Genomic DNA, 13,860 nt, shown 5'->3' with positions numbered 1-13,860 from the left:
GGGGCCTTCCATCCCCTTGCGGGGGCTGTGCGTGTCGTTTGCCTCGGTAGGGGTCGAGCTGCCTGTCCGTGGGTGCGGGGGGAAGAGAGGGGAAGTTTTGTTGCCTCCATCACAGTGAGGGGGTGTTTGGAGTCACTGTGATGGATGTTTGTGTTGGGGTCGGGTGTCCTGTGTTCTTTTCTTTTTGCTGTATTTTGTGTGACTGCTGAAATTTCGCTCGGTGTTGTGCCGAGTGACAATAAAGTGTTGTTATGTTATGTTATGTTATGTTATTTAAGAGTAAATTAGATAGGTATATGGATGGGAAGGGATTGGAGGGTTATGGTCTGAGAGCAGGTAGATGGGACTTGGTCGGAGAAAGTGTTCGGCATGGACTAGAAGGGCCAAACTGGCCTGTTTCCGTGCTGTAATTGTTATATGGTTATATATGGTTATAGGATTCAGGTTATAATGTTTACTGCAAGATTAAGTCAGATTAAAGTAAGAAATGTTGCTGTTGAAATAAAGATTAGATACGGCAATTGGACACAGGGATTGAAAACTGGGATTGGATGTGTACACTGAGCCATAGCTGGGATTGGACTCTGGGATTGAACACATCCACTGGGTCATAGCTGGGATTGGACTCTGGTATTGGACACATTCACTGGGTTATAGCTGTGAATTGATACTGGTATTGGATTCATCCTCCAGTAGCCCATAGCTAGAACTGAATGGCAAACCCATGTACCCAATACCAGGCAATTACCTTCACTGAAATAATGGTGCATGCTCAAAAATCAGGCCAGGTTCGAGTTTACGTTTTGTGTTGCGACCAGTAGACCGTGGCTATATGCTTTTTTTAAACTATTTGGCTTTAGAAAAATCAACATTACCTAATGCTATAAAGAGGTGATAATCACACAATTTATCACCCTCAAAGGAGGACATTAATCATGGCTTCAGCTCAGATCTTCCTTGAGTTTCATGTTCAGCATGTAGACACTTGTGAAGGACAGTTTCAGTTGAGGAGTCCTTCAAGGTGGAGCTGACTACATCTCTCTGCTGCACCAGGTTTCTTCTGGTTTTGAACTTCCGCAGGGCAGGATATTGGGTATTTGGCCTGCAGACATCTTAAATATGCTGAAGAAGCCATTTATGTCATAGTGAATATTGACTTGGTGAATTTCCTGCACTCTTTCCACCCGCTAGGTCACAGCTTGGATCTCAGCCATCAAATGAGTGCAGAACAGTTTATTTTCCCATTGAGTGCAAAAGAAACATATTAGCTCACTATCACTGGAAATCTTACCAGCAGTGTCTAAGTGAGAAGATAATATTCCCAAATCGATATTCCACTTTGTGAGCAACCTGTACCAAAGTTGTTATCATCTACATTCCTCTCCATTAATAAATATCCATTAGAAGACATTTCAGACAATATTCAGTGTTGGAATATTTTGGTAGGAAGGTGGTGGAGGTTAAAGTTTCAGGCATAATTGCAAGTATTTTCATCTTGAATGATGTATGTTAACACAAAAGTCACCGTCATCACTTTGGAATTATAATGTTAATTAATTCTTCACAAGAGTGTGTGCACTCTGCCTTCATATTTTTTCAATCTTTTAAAAATACCTTGGGGTAAAGTTTCCAATTGATTTATCAAGTAATTTGCCAAATAACAGCATAAATGGAGCAAAGGATTGTGATTTTTTTTAAGGACAATTTCCATGAAGCACAACTTAAATCTTCCTGATCTTGTTTTAATAAGAATTTGTCAGATATTGTCAAATATTAGTTTTGATATATCAAAAGAACGTATCCCAGTGCTAATGCTGCAACTCTGAAATATTAATCAACGTATGAAAATAAATGCTAAAATGTTTGTTGATTACAATGAACCGAGACAGTTTTGTTCAAAAGAAAATTGAGTGGAGAAAACATATTTTCAAAATCTGGGAAACTGGGGGCTGTATTTTGACTTGCTCGTTATGGAACTGCTACCTCTTATGTTGCCAGCGTTAGACAACGAGTGTCAGTGAAGTCAAAGGCAACTGACCATTATATTCTCCAGGGTAGCTACAATTGGGTGTTAAACGCCGAGTTTCTCAGCAAAACAAAAATGTTTCCGCTCTCACAACATAGGCAATGTACAAAAATAACATGGGGATGTTTAGTTTAGTTTCGAGATACAGCGTGGAAATAGGCCCTTCAGCCTACCAAGTCCACGCCGACCATCGAACACCCGAGTTTTATTTCCTACACACTGGGGGCAATTTACAGAAGCCAATTAACCTGTACGTCTTTGGAATGTGGGAGGAAACCAGATCACCTGGAGAAAATAGACACAAAAAGCTGGAGTAACTCAGCGGGACAGGCAGCATCTCGGGAGAGAAGGAATGGGTGACGTTTCGGGTCTAGACCCTTCTTCATTTCATTTTTTTGTGTCTATCTTCAGTTTAAACCAGCATCTGTAATTCCTTCTTACACATTTCACCTGGAGAAAACCCACATGATCGTAGGGAGAACGTACAAACTCCACACAAACATCACCCATAGTCAGGGTCAAACCCAGGTCTCTGGCGCTGTAGGGCAGCAGCTCTACCGCCATGTTATAAAGCAAATAAACTCAATGTATAAATTCAGCAATTTTAATATCCGTGTATATATAGTGTAAGAAAATAACTGCAGATGCTGGTATTTCGAAGGTATTTATTTCACAAAATGTTGGAGTAACTCAGCAGGTCAGGCAGCATCTCAGGAGAGAAGGAATGGGTGACGTTTCGGGTCGAGACCCTTCAACATGTATGACATCTTCTTCAACATGTATGACATTTTGAGTACATTCCCATCACAATCCTTCTTGAAACATTCAGACTATTTTGGAGAAAGTTTCCTGATCTTAGATATCTATTTCAGAAAGTCTCCTGATCTTGGAGATCTAGTTTGGAAAGTCTCCTAATTTGACATATAAATTGAGTTACTTTGGTTTCACACTGTGGCAGGATCTGTATAAAGAAAGTTAGGGTCCAATGTAATAAAATAGCTTTGGGTGGGGGATGGCGAAGGTGAGGGCTTTCAATTTCCTATTGCTTGGACTGAATCAGCAATAATATACAGAATTAACAAGAAGAAATATATCCTTGAATTATTGCAATATCTCAGTAAAAAAATATAATCAGAATTATCATACACAAAAAGGTAATTATTTGACAGCAGTGTGGCAGATCTGTGCATCGAGTTATAAAGAGATATATTATGAAAATGATGAATATTTCAGTTTTAAATGTGTTTGCTCAAGGTTTTTTCAAGTTGTTGGGAATAATACTGAAATGTTGGCCGGTGTAGATCATGAAGAAAGTATTCATTGAGGGACCTCTAAATGAGGAACCGATGTCACACTAGAGTCTCTTATTTAGACTGCAAGTCTAAGCCCATGCGTCCCTTCTGTGAGGATATGTCTGGTTAAACTGAACAGAAATGTTTCCGTTTGCCGCATTTACAACTTTGACTGAGCTGTTGATTGATTTCCATTTGATGCTTCTTCTTTCTTTCTGGCACGTTCCTTTTCCTCAAACTCAGCCTCCACTAACGTGGGATCCACATAAGTGTAGAATCTGGCCATGATGCCGAATATTACACAAACGGCCATCAAGAGAGCAGCAAACAAAATATACTCAGCCCACTGTAGGGAAGAAAAATAAATGAGTAATGGAATCAATCCAGTATTATCCCATGAATTCCCCAAAAATACACAGATGAACCATACATTGAATCATTATAATCCCTGACAAATTTAGCAACGTTTTATAGGGTTTTGGTTGATTTTTCCGAGGATGTAACTACTGGTTATACAAGGGGCGGCACAGTGGCGCAGCGGTAGAGTGGCTATCTTACGACGGTTCAATCATGACTACCGGTGCTGGCTGTACAGAGTGCATGTTCTCCCTGTAAATGCGTGGGTTTTCTCCGGGTGCTCTGGTTTCCTCCCACACTCCAAAGAGGTACAGTGTAGGTTGATTGGCTTTGGTAAAAAATATGAATTGTCCCTGGTGTGTGATATACTGGTGTATGGGGTATTTGCTGGTCGGCGTGGACTTTGTGGGCCGAAGGATCTGTTCCCGCATTTTATCTCTAAAGTCTAAAAGCAAACAAATGGATGTAGCACATATAAATTTCAAAAGCTGTATCAAACAAAAAAATTGCTATAGAAAATAAGAGCCAAGAATATTGGGGTTTGTATATTGGCACATAAGCAGAAACAGCTATGATCCTATGGGAAAGATTTGTGGGGAAGAAGGTCTTATTGTGGTAAATGATGGAATCTTGTTGTTACTGTGTTGTTATAATGTTCTTGCAATATTATACATTTCAATCAGTGAGATTAATGGGATTTACTTCAGCTGAGCAAAGAATTGATTTCGTATGTATCTGTATGATGGCAGATAGCGCGGCTGGAAGGTGAGGAAGGAAAATTACCTCAGGAGTTTGTTGATGGGATGGTGTGAGGTGAGGCAGAGGATTGTATGCAGATAAATTCAGAACTAGTTAGTCCTTTTCCGACTGACATGCAGGATACACAAAGGCTCTATTTAAAAATACTCCTCTTGGTATGTCCATCCATTCACACGCCGTGTAACTTCCCTACCCCTATAGAATTTTCCTGGCCCTTCCCCATGTGCCTCCAATCCCAGCCTTGCGATCATCCCCTAATTTGATTGATGATCATGTGAACAGCAGCTAAAACTTCAAGTGACGGAATTACCCCTGCCTCCTTATCACTCTCCTTAAAATCTACCTCTGACTAAGCCTCGGTCACCTTCTTATAACCTAACAAAGCACTTGTGAACAGCTAGGCGAAGATCCATTGCATAAAGTCACTATATAAACAGACATTATTATTGAAACTGTGCAGCAGAACTTGAATAACTCTGTGGACATTAATAATTTTCATTCTTGCAATAAACTGTGGAATATATGCCCCAACGTTAATCAGCTGTTCCAGCACAGGAGGCAGAGGGTGATGGTGGTCGGTTGCTTCTCGGACTGGAGGTCTGTGACTAGTGGTGTACCTCAGGGTTTGGTGCTAAGGCCACGACTATTTGTCATCTACATCAATGATTTGGATGAGAACATACATGGCATGTTTAGCATGTTTGCTGATGATACAAAAGGGGGTGGTTTTGCAAATAGTGAAGATGGTTGTGAAAAATTGCAGCAGGGTCTTGATCGATTGACCAGGTAGGCTGAGGAATGAGGAATGGTTGATGACAGTAATACAGAGAAATGTAAAGTGTTGCATTTTGGGAAGTCTAACAGGGGCAGGACCTACACAGTGAATGGTAGTGCTCTGGGGAGTGTTGCAGAGCAGAGGGATCAAAGAGTGCAGGTGCATGGTTCCTTAAAGGTCGAGTTGCAGGTAGATAAGGTAGATAAGGTGGTCAAAAGGGCTTTTGGTGCACTGGCCTTCATCAGTCAGAATATTAAGTATAGAAGTTGGGAGGTCATGTTACAGTTGTATAAGACGTTGGTGGGACCACATTTGAGTATTGTGTTCAGTTATGGGCACCATGTTATAGGAAAGATGTAGTCAAGCTGGAAAGGGTACAGAGAAGATTTTCGTGGATGTTGCCAGGACTAGAGGGTCTGAGCTATAGGGAGAGCTTGAGTAGGCTGGGACTCTATTCCCTGGAGCGCAGGAGGATGAGGGGTGATCTTATTGAGGTGTATAAAATAATGAGAGGAATAGATCGGGTAGATGCACGGAGTCTCTTGCCCAGAGTCGGTGAATCGATGACCATAAAACATAGGTTTAAGGTGAAGGGGAAAAGATTTAATAGGAATCTGAAGGGTACCTTTTTCACACAAAAGGTTGTGGGTGTAGGAGGAGATAGTTGTGGCTGGGGCTATCCCAACGTTTAAGAAGTAGTTAGACAGGTACATGGATGGGACAGGTTTGGAGGGATATGGACCAAACACAGGCAGGTGGGACTAGTGTAGCTGGGACATGTTGGCTGATGTGGGCAAGTTGGGCTGAAGGGCCTGTTTCCACACTGTATCACTCTATGATTCTATCCTTTCCTAAGTCTCTCTTCTTTTCTTTTGGCTTCTTTTAGATTTGATTGACTCTCTTTGTTTCTTCTCTTCTTCGGGAGCTGGAGCAGTATTGTTTGGTGCAGTGTGGAGTTCTTGCAGCTCTGACCTAATCATGCCTCTCAATGGAGACCGTTTGCGTGATGGACTGACCTTTCAGCCGTGGTGCTACTTCCAGGGTACCAATTCCAACTTTGGAAGTAGCACCATGACTGAAAAGTCAGTCCATTGCTCTGATGCTCTATGCCTCCTCCTCAAGGATGGCATACCAATTCCAACTTTAACCCAATATTCATCCAAAGTAATTGAAACCAATATTGTGAAGTTTCCTACACTCACGAGAGTGTGCGGGGCAGGCAAAAGATGAGTGCCCACTGTGGTCCAGTGGTCTGCACTGAAACCTCTGAGTCAGAAGATGCTGGATTCAAAGTCTGAGACTCCAGTGCAGTATTCAAGTTGGCATCAACATTGGAGGTGCCAAAAGTAGCCTAGTCTGGTGAGTCATGGGGGGGGGGAGCAATATTTATCATTAATCTCATTAAGTCTTTCTACTTGTGGGAACTTTGTGTTTACAAATTTCAGCTCATTATGTCAATAGCAAAAGGATAGTGAGGGATAAAATTGGTCCATTAGAGAGTCAGAGTGGACAGCTATGTGCTGAGCCGGAAGAAATGGGGGAGATATTAAACAATTTCTTTTCTTCGGTATTTACCGAGGAGAAGGATATTGAATTATGTGAGGTAAGCGAAACAAGTAGAGTAGTGATGGAAATTAGGAGGATTAAAGAAGAGGAGGTACGGACACTTTTGAAGAATATAAAAGTGGATAAGTCTCCAGGTCCTGATAGGATATTCCCTAGGACATTGAGGGAAGTTAGTGCAGAAATAGCAGGGGCTATGACGGAAATATTTCAAACGTCATTAGAAACAGGGATGGTGCCGGAAGATTGGCGCATTGCGCATGTTGTGCCTTTGTTTAAAAAAGGTTCTAAAAGTAAACCTAGCAATTATAGACCTATTAGTTTGACGTCTGTGGTGGGAAAATTAATGGAAAAGATACTTAGGGACAATATATATAATTATTTGGATAATCAAGGCCTGATTAGAAACAGTCAACATGGATTTGTGCCTGGAAGGTCATGTTTGACTAATCTTCTTGAATTTTTTGAAGAGGTTACCAGGGAAATTGATAAGGGCAAGGCTGTGGATGTTGTCTATATGGACTTCAGTAAGGCATTTGACAAGGTTCCACATGGAAGGTTGATTAAGAAGGTTAAATCGTTGGGTATTAATAGTGAGGTTGCAAGATGGATTCAACAATGGCTGAATGGGAGATACCAGAGGGTAACGGTTGACAATTGTGTGTCAGGTTGGAGGCCAGTGTCTAGTGGAGTGCCCCAAGGATCTGTGTTGGGTCCACTGTTGTTTGTCATTTACATTAATGATCTGGATGATGGTGTGGCAAATTGGATTAGTAAATATGCAGATGATACTAAGATAGGTGGAGTAGTTGATAGTGAGGTAGATTTTCAAAGTCTACAGAGAGACTTGGGCCTTTTGGAAGGGTGGGCTGAAAGATGGCAGATGGAGTTTAATGCTGATAAGTGTGAGGTGCTGCATTTTGGTAGGACAAATCAAAATAGGACGTACAGGGTAAATGGTAGGGAATTGAGGAATGCAGTGGAACAGAGGGATCTGGGAATAACTGTGCATTGTTCCCTGAAGGTGGAATCTCATGTGGATAGGGTGGTGAAGAAGGCGTTTGGTATGCTTGCCTTTATAAATCAGAGCATCGAGTATAGAAGTTGGGATGTAATGTTGAAATTGTACAGGGCATTGGTGAGGCCAAATCTGGAGTATGGTGTGCAGTTCTGGTCGCCAAATTATAGGAAGGATGTCGACAAAATGGAGAGGGTACAGAGGAGATTTACTAGAATGTTGCCTGGGTTTCAGCACTTAGGCTACAGAGAGAGGTTGAACAGGTTGGGTCTTTATTCTTTGGAGCGTAGAAGGTTGAGGGGGGACTTGATAGAGGTTTTTTAAATTTTGAGAGGGACGGACAGAGTTGACGTGGGTAGGCTTTTCCCTTTGAGAGTGGGGAAGATTCCAACAAGGGGACATAGCTTCAGAATTGAGGGACAAAGGTTTAGGGGTAACATGAGGGGGAACTTCTTTACTCAGAGGGTTGTGGCTGTATGGAATGGGCTTCCGGTGGAAGTGGTGGAGGCTGGCTCGATTTTATTATTTAAGAGTAAATTGGATAGGTATATGGATAGGAGGGGATTAGAGGGTTATGGTCTGAGTGCAGGTAGATGAGACTAGGTCAGGGAGAATGGTCGGCGTGGACTGGTAGGGCCGGACAGGCCTGTTTCCATGCTGTAGTTGTTATATGTTATATGTTATATATTATTGGCCTCGTTTGAAGAAGTACTTCAGAGAGTCATAGTGAGATACAGCACAGAAACAGGGCCACTAGATCCATGCTGACCATCATGTACCCATTTATACAAATCCTACCATAAACAGAATTTTTATTCTCCTCACATTCTCTTCAACTCCCCTCAGATTATATCACTCACATGCACACTAGGAGGGTTAATTTACAGCAGTCAATTCACATGCCGTGACAAACATTGTTTGAATGTCGAAGAGAACTGTATAATCCAAAGGATATCAAATGAGTCACAGGCAGAGCTCCACACAGGCAGCAACAAAGATCAGGATTGAACGAGGATCTCTGACATCTAGAGGCAGCAGTTCTATAGGCTGTGCCATTTTTTACTTCATTGACGGTAAAGTTCTTTGGTATCCTAAGAGACCCAATAGAAATGCAAGGCTTTGCACCTCCTTCCAGTGACATTTGACCCAGTGTTACCTTTGAGGCCCTCATTAACAGTCTAAACATTGAGCTAACAATTAGTTAGTTCCAATTAACAGGGTATTGTTGTGAAACAGAAGGATCTCATTTAAGCTAAGTAGGACATTCCCATTGATCCCATTACTCTACACTTGCACCTGAGTCTGAAGAATAATTCTCCTTCAAGTGGAAGGAGAAAAATTGCTTTATAAAATAAGAACCAATAATATTGGGTTTTGTATATTGGCACAGAAGGAGAAACAGATAGGATCTAATGGGAAAGATTTGTGGAGAAGAAGGTATTATAGTGGGATATGATGGAATTTTGCTGTTACTACACAGTCACTGTATTGTTATAATGTTCTTGCAACATTGCACATTTCAATCAATGAGATTAATGGGATTTACTTCAGCTGTGCGAATCATTTTTTTGGTCGGCATGGACGAGTTAGGCTGAAAGGACCTGTCTCCGTGCCTTATTTCACCATGACTGAGTGCCTCTCCAATTCCCCCTTTGAAAGCTTCCTGCACTAGCTGCCTACAACTTAAAAAAAACTGTCATCTGGTCCTTGGAACTAATGGAAACAGGTTCCCTTTCCACTTAACCAGTTAAATGATCTTGTCGTCCTTTATCAAAACTCCACTCAACCTCAGCTTCTTCAGTCTAAAATCCCCCAACTCCTGAATGCCACATACCTGTTGCTGAATGGTCGAAGCTTCCGCGACTATCAGCACAATAATGTTTCCGAACGCGTTGGTCAGGAGCCAACCAGCCTGGAGCACTGACTTCATGTTGGGAGGTGCCTGGGGAAAAATGGTAAAGAAATTAATTTCCTGGTTAAAGGCCAGAAACACAGAATGCACAAAATCAGTCTCTTGTTGTTAATGTGGTACAAAAAAAATGGAGAGAACAAAATTTGTGTTTTATGGTAGCACAGGACCATATAGAGAGAGGGCAGTTCAATGGCTCAGCCAATAATGATGAATGAATGAATAAGTTTATTGGTCAAGTATGCACACATACAAGGAATGTGCCTTGGTGCTCCGCTCGCAAGTTACGACACGAACATACAATAAATAATTAAGAATAAAGCATAAAACATTAAAACATTAAGAATACAGTTTAAACATATGAGTGAAATAAACCAGAGCAAAAAGAGACTACAGACTTTTGGTTATTGAGTAGAGCTACTACTCGCGGAAGAAAAGCTGTTTTTATGTCTGGCTGTGGCGGCTTTGACAGTCCGGAGTCGCTTTCCAGAGGAAAGTGCTTCAAAGAGTTTGTGGCCAGGGTGAGAGGGGTCAGAGATGATCTTGCCCGCTCGCTTCCTGGCCCTTGCAGTGTACAGTTCGTCAATGGGGGAAAGGTTGCAGCCAATAACCTTCTCGGCTGATCGAACGATTCGTTGCAGCCTCCGGATGTCGTGCTTGGTGGCTGAGCCAAACCACACCATGATGGAGAAGGTGAGGACAGACTCTATGATGGCAGTATAGAATTGGACCATCATTACCTGTGGCAGATTGTGTTTCCTCAGCTGCCGCAGGAAGTACATCCTCTGTTGTGCCTTTTTGACTGTGGAATCGATGGTGGCCCCCCATTTAAGGTCCCTGGAGATAATGGTTCCAAGGAACTTAAATGACTCCACAGATGTGATAGTGGTGTTGTTGATGGTGAGTGGGGGGAGTGGAGGTTTGCTATTTATAATAAAGTTGCTATTTCACAACACCAGTGACCTGAGTTCAGTCCTGACCTCTGGTCCTCTCTGTGTGGATTTGCACATTCTCTCTGTGACTATGTGGGTTTACTCTGGCTGCTCTGGGTTTCCTCTCACATCCCAAAGACGTGTAGGTTTTTGTAGGTTCATTGGCTGCTGTATGTGGTTGGCATGAGTGTCGGGAGAAGTTGATGGGCATTGAGAGAGAGAACGTGTTAGGAGAAAACAAATGGGGGAATGGATTTGATGGAAATTGTTCTGAAAGCTAGCATTGACCTGATGGCCCCAAAAGCCTCCTCCATTGTCATAGAAAAATATGAGAAATTAGGTCATTGATTTTTGGAAGTTGACTATTTAAGATTTAGCAGAGTATGGTACAATATTTAACAGCCACTAAACGAAACAACATTTCAAGTCTGAAGAAAGGTCTCGACCCAAAACGTCACCCATTCCTTCTCTACAGAGATGATGCCTGTCCCGCTGAGTTACTCCAGCATTTTGTGTCTACCTTCGAGTTAAACCAGCATCTGCAGTTCTTTCCTACAACATTTCAAATGATTGTCTCGTGTTGGATGCTCTGATGGTGCAAGAGGGGGATAATTTTTTAATAGGCTGAGAATTTCTTCGCACTGCTGGGTCACAGACCTTGGACACTGATCATTGGAAATTCATTATCAAGAGTTATCAGAAAATGTTTGAACATTGTCACTCACCTGGGAATATGAGAATTCCAGACCAGTAACAGAGAAGACCACCTCCCCAGTTGTAATGAGAACGTATTGAGGAATTTGCAATGCCATGTGAACACTGTTTTCTTTAATGTCTTCGATGTAATTTAGTTTGAAATCCTGAGTGGCACACTAAACAGACAAAACATACAATATTGTTACCAATAATATTACACAAGTTAGAAGCTTCTGTTCCCCCCCCCCTTTCCCATCTCATACCTCACAATTACCCTTCATGACCGTCAGCTCATCCCAAACTCTGCTGCCAACATCCAAAATGACAAATCATATTTGTCCATCACACGGAGCGTGCCAGAAAACACTGGCTTCTATTCATGCAATGGTTCAGTTTTATCCACACCCCCTCCTCCTTCCCTCTCCTCCCCATCTCTGTGCCCTTGTCCAGACCATGACCCCTCTGCGCTCTTGTACTTCTGGTATGTTGAATACCTCTGGTTCAATCTCTCCACTATGTTTTCAGCTGCCTGAGCTTGACCCCTGGAATTCCCTTTCCAAACCTCTTACCCACCTCCTCACCTCCTTATACTTGCTCCAGCTTGGCCTACCAGCTTGGCCATACTACAGCTGTAATCTCTCCTCATTTATCTCAAAGTAGATAACCTCTGTGAAATGTGTTTTAATCGAAATGGAAATTATTGCTACGTAACCCATAACCCACTACGAATGGCAATAGGTCTCTGACTCACTGAGGGGGTCGAGGAGAATACAAATAGAACTGATCGGTGTTGTGAAGAATAACAGATTGAAGAATAAAATTCAAAAGAGTTTTCAGGCAAACCGAGATCTCTTGGCATACAAACCGTTTCATTGATGATGATCGTGTACGAGCTCCCATAACCGAGATTTCTTGAATATTGTGAGCATTTATTTCCGTTACTGATAAATGTGATTGTCTTTCTAAGTCAAATAAGATAACAAAAATTAGAGCCTGTAAAGGAATATTTCACAGTCGATGCCTCCTGGGCACCATGGCTCCTCATTGCCCTCACTCCTCGCTTTCTTTAGTCTCTATTGCCGCTGGACAAAGATAAAATTCAACAACAATGGGCAGCACAGTGGCGCAGCTGGTAGAGTTATTGCCCCGTAGCTCCAGAGACCCGAGTTCAATCCTAACCTCCGACGCTGTCTGTGTGGAGGTTGCACGTTCTCCATGTGACTATGTGGGCTTCCTCCCACGTCCGCAAGAGGTGAGGTTTTACTGGGCTATTATAAAGAAAGTCACTTACTTTCCTTTGGTGAAAAGTGTGTAGTTAGAGACTGATAATCTGGTCAGATTTCCAAAGTCTTCGCTGCCCATTTTGAGGCTGTCAACGCGGGTCAATGTGGTGACAAATCTGAAGAGAAACCACAGTTATTCATTTCAAAACGTAGAGAAATGTAGAGAACAAGTTAAAGAATGTTGCAAAGTCAGGGTGCAATTACTGACAGATAAGCCAAAAATAGACAAAAGAGATGTCTATCCACTACTGACAATAGTTTTCAGATACATCTTGGAGTGTTAACTGACTGAGAGTCATTATAGGACAGGTGAAAAATCTTGGTCAAAGAGTTAACTTTTAAATAGGAGTGGAGAGAAGTATGGGGAGGGAGATCTAAAGCTCAAGGATCGAGCGGCTGGAGTGGAAAGATTAAATCGGGAGATTTGTTTAACAGGCCAGAGTTAGGAGCACCCTTAGGCTGACCATGGGTGATGCATCCTAGTTGGCTGCTTGCTCCACACCTCGGCTAGAGCAGCGTCGCTTGTGGCTGAAGAGACCAATGCGGGAGTGACAGTCTCTGTCGCAAAGGTCACATTTGTGTGTGGACTCTGGTCTGTTGAGGTTGCTGCGCTCCTTTCTGCGTGCCCGCTTTTCTGCCGCTGCGTTCATCAGTTTCTCTTCCCCCGTTTTGAGATGTTGGTTCAGGGTACCTCTCCACCTCGTGCGGTCATTGCAAGGCTCTCCCAGGACTCCACATCAATGTCGAGCACCTTCAAATCTCTCCTGCAGACATCCTTGTAACGTAGCTGGGGGCGGCCGATGGTTCTCCTCCCAGATGTTAACTCTCCATAGAGGATGTCTTTTGGAATACAACCATCCTCCATGCGGTGGACATGGCCCAGCCACCGCAGCCTACGCTGCCTGAGTAGAGTGTACATACTCGGAAGGCCAGCGCGAGACAGACTCTCGGCTTGGACACCCTGTCTTGCCAGGATATACCCAGGATACGGCGGATGCTTCTAAGGTGGAAGGTGTTGAGTCTTCTCTCCAGTCTGGCATATGTAGTCCATGTCTCACTGCCGTACAGCAGCGTGCTGTTGACACAGGCGTTATAGACTACTATCTTTGTCTTCACTGTCAGCTTTGGATTGGTCCACACTCGAGTTGTGAGGCGAGCGAGAGTTGTAGCTGCCTTCCCGATCCTCTTGTCAATCTCTGTGTCCAAGGAGAGGTTGTCGGTGATGGTGGAGCCGAGGTACGTGAACTGAT

The 13,860-nt window shown here is 42.8% G+C and overlaps 1 protein-coding gene across 1 annotated transcript in view; it reads right to left on the bottom strand.

Moving 5' to 3' along the window:
• Positions 1 to 2,729: 2,729 nt before the first annotated feature.
• Positions 2,730 to 13,860, bottom strand: part of LOC144595141 (solute carrier family 15 member 1-like) — a 45,166-nt gene continuing 34,035 nt past the window's right edge. Inside the window, exons 17-21 of the mRNA XM_078402237.1 lie at positions 12,619 to 12,726; positions 12,193 to 12,289; positions 11,357 to 11,503; positions 9,625 to 9,732; positions 2,730 to 3,664 (exon numbers count right to left, since the gene is read on the bottom strand). Coding sequence (XP_078258363.1) covers positions 3,479 to 3,664; positions 9,625 to 9,732; positions 11,357 to 11,503; positions 12,193 to 12,289; positions 12,619 to 12,726 — 646 coding nt within the window. The 3' untranslated portion in view covers positions 2,730 to 3,478. The remainder of the gene's footprint in view (positions 3,665 to 9,624; positions 9,733 to 11,356; positions 11,504 to 12,192; positions 12,290 to 12,618; positions 12,727 to 13,860) is intronic.

This window comes from Rhinoraja longicauda, chromosome 7 (assembly GCF_053455715.1).
Source record: "Rhinoraja longicauda isolate Sanriku21f chromosome 7, sRhiLon1.1, whole genome shotgun sequence".
Lineage (NCBI taxonomy): Eukaryota > Metazoa > Chordata > Chondrichthyes > Rajiformes > Arhynchobatidae > Rhinoraja > Rhinoraja longicauda.
The sequence above is the reverse complement of the archived record's forward strand: the minus strand, read 5'-3'. Positions and strand labels throughout refer to the sequence as shown.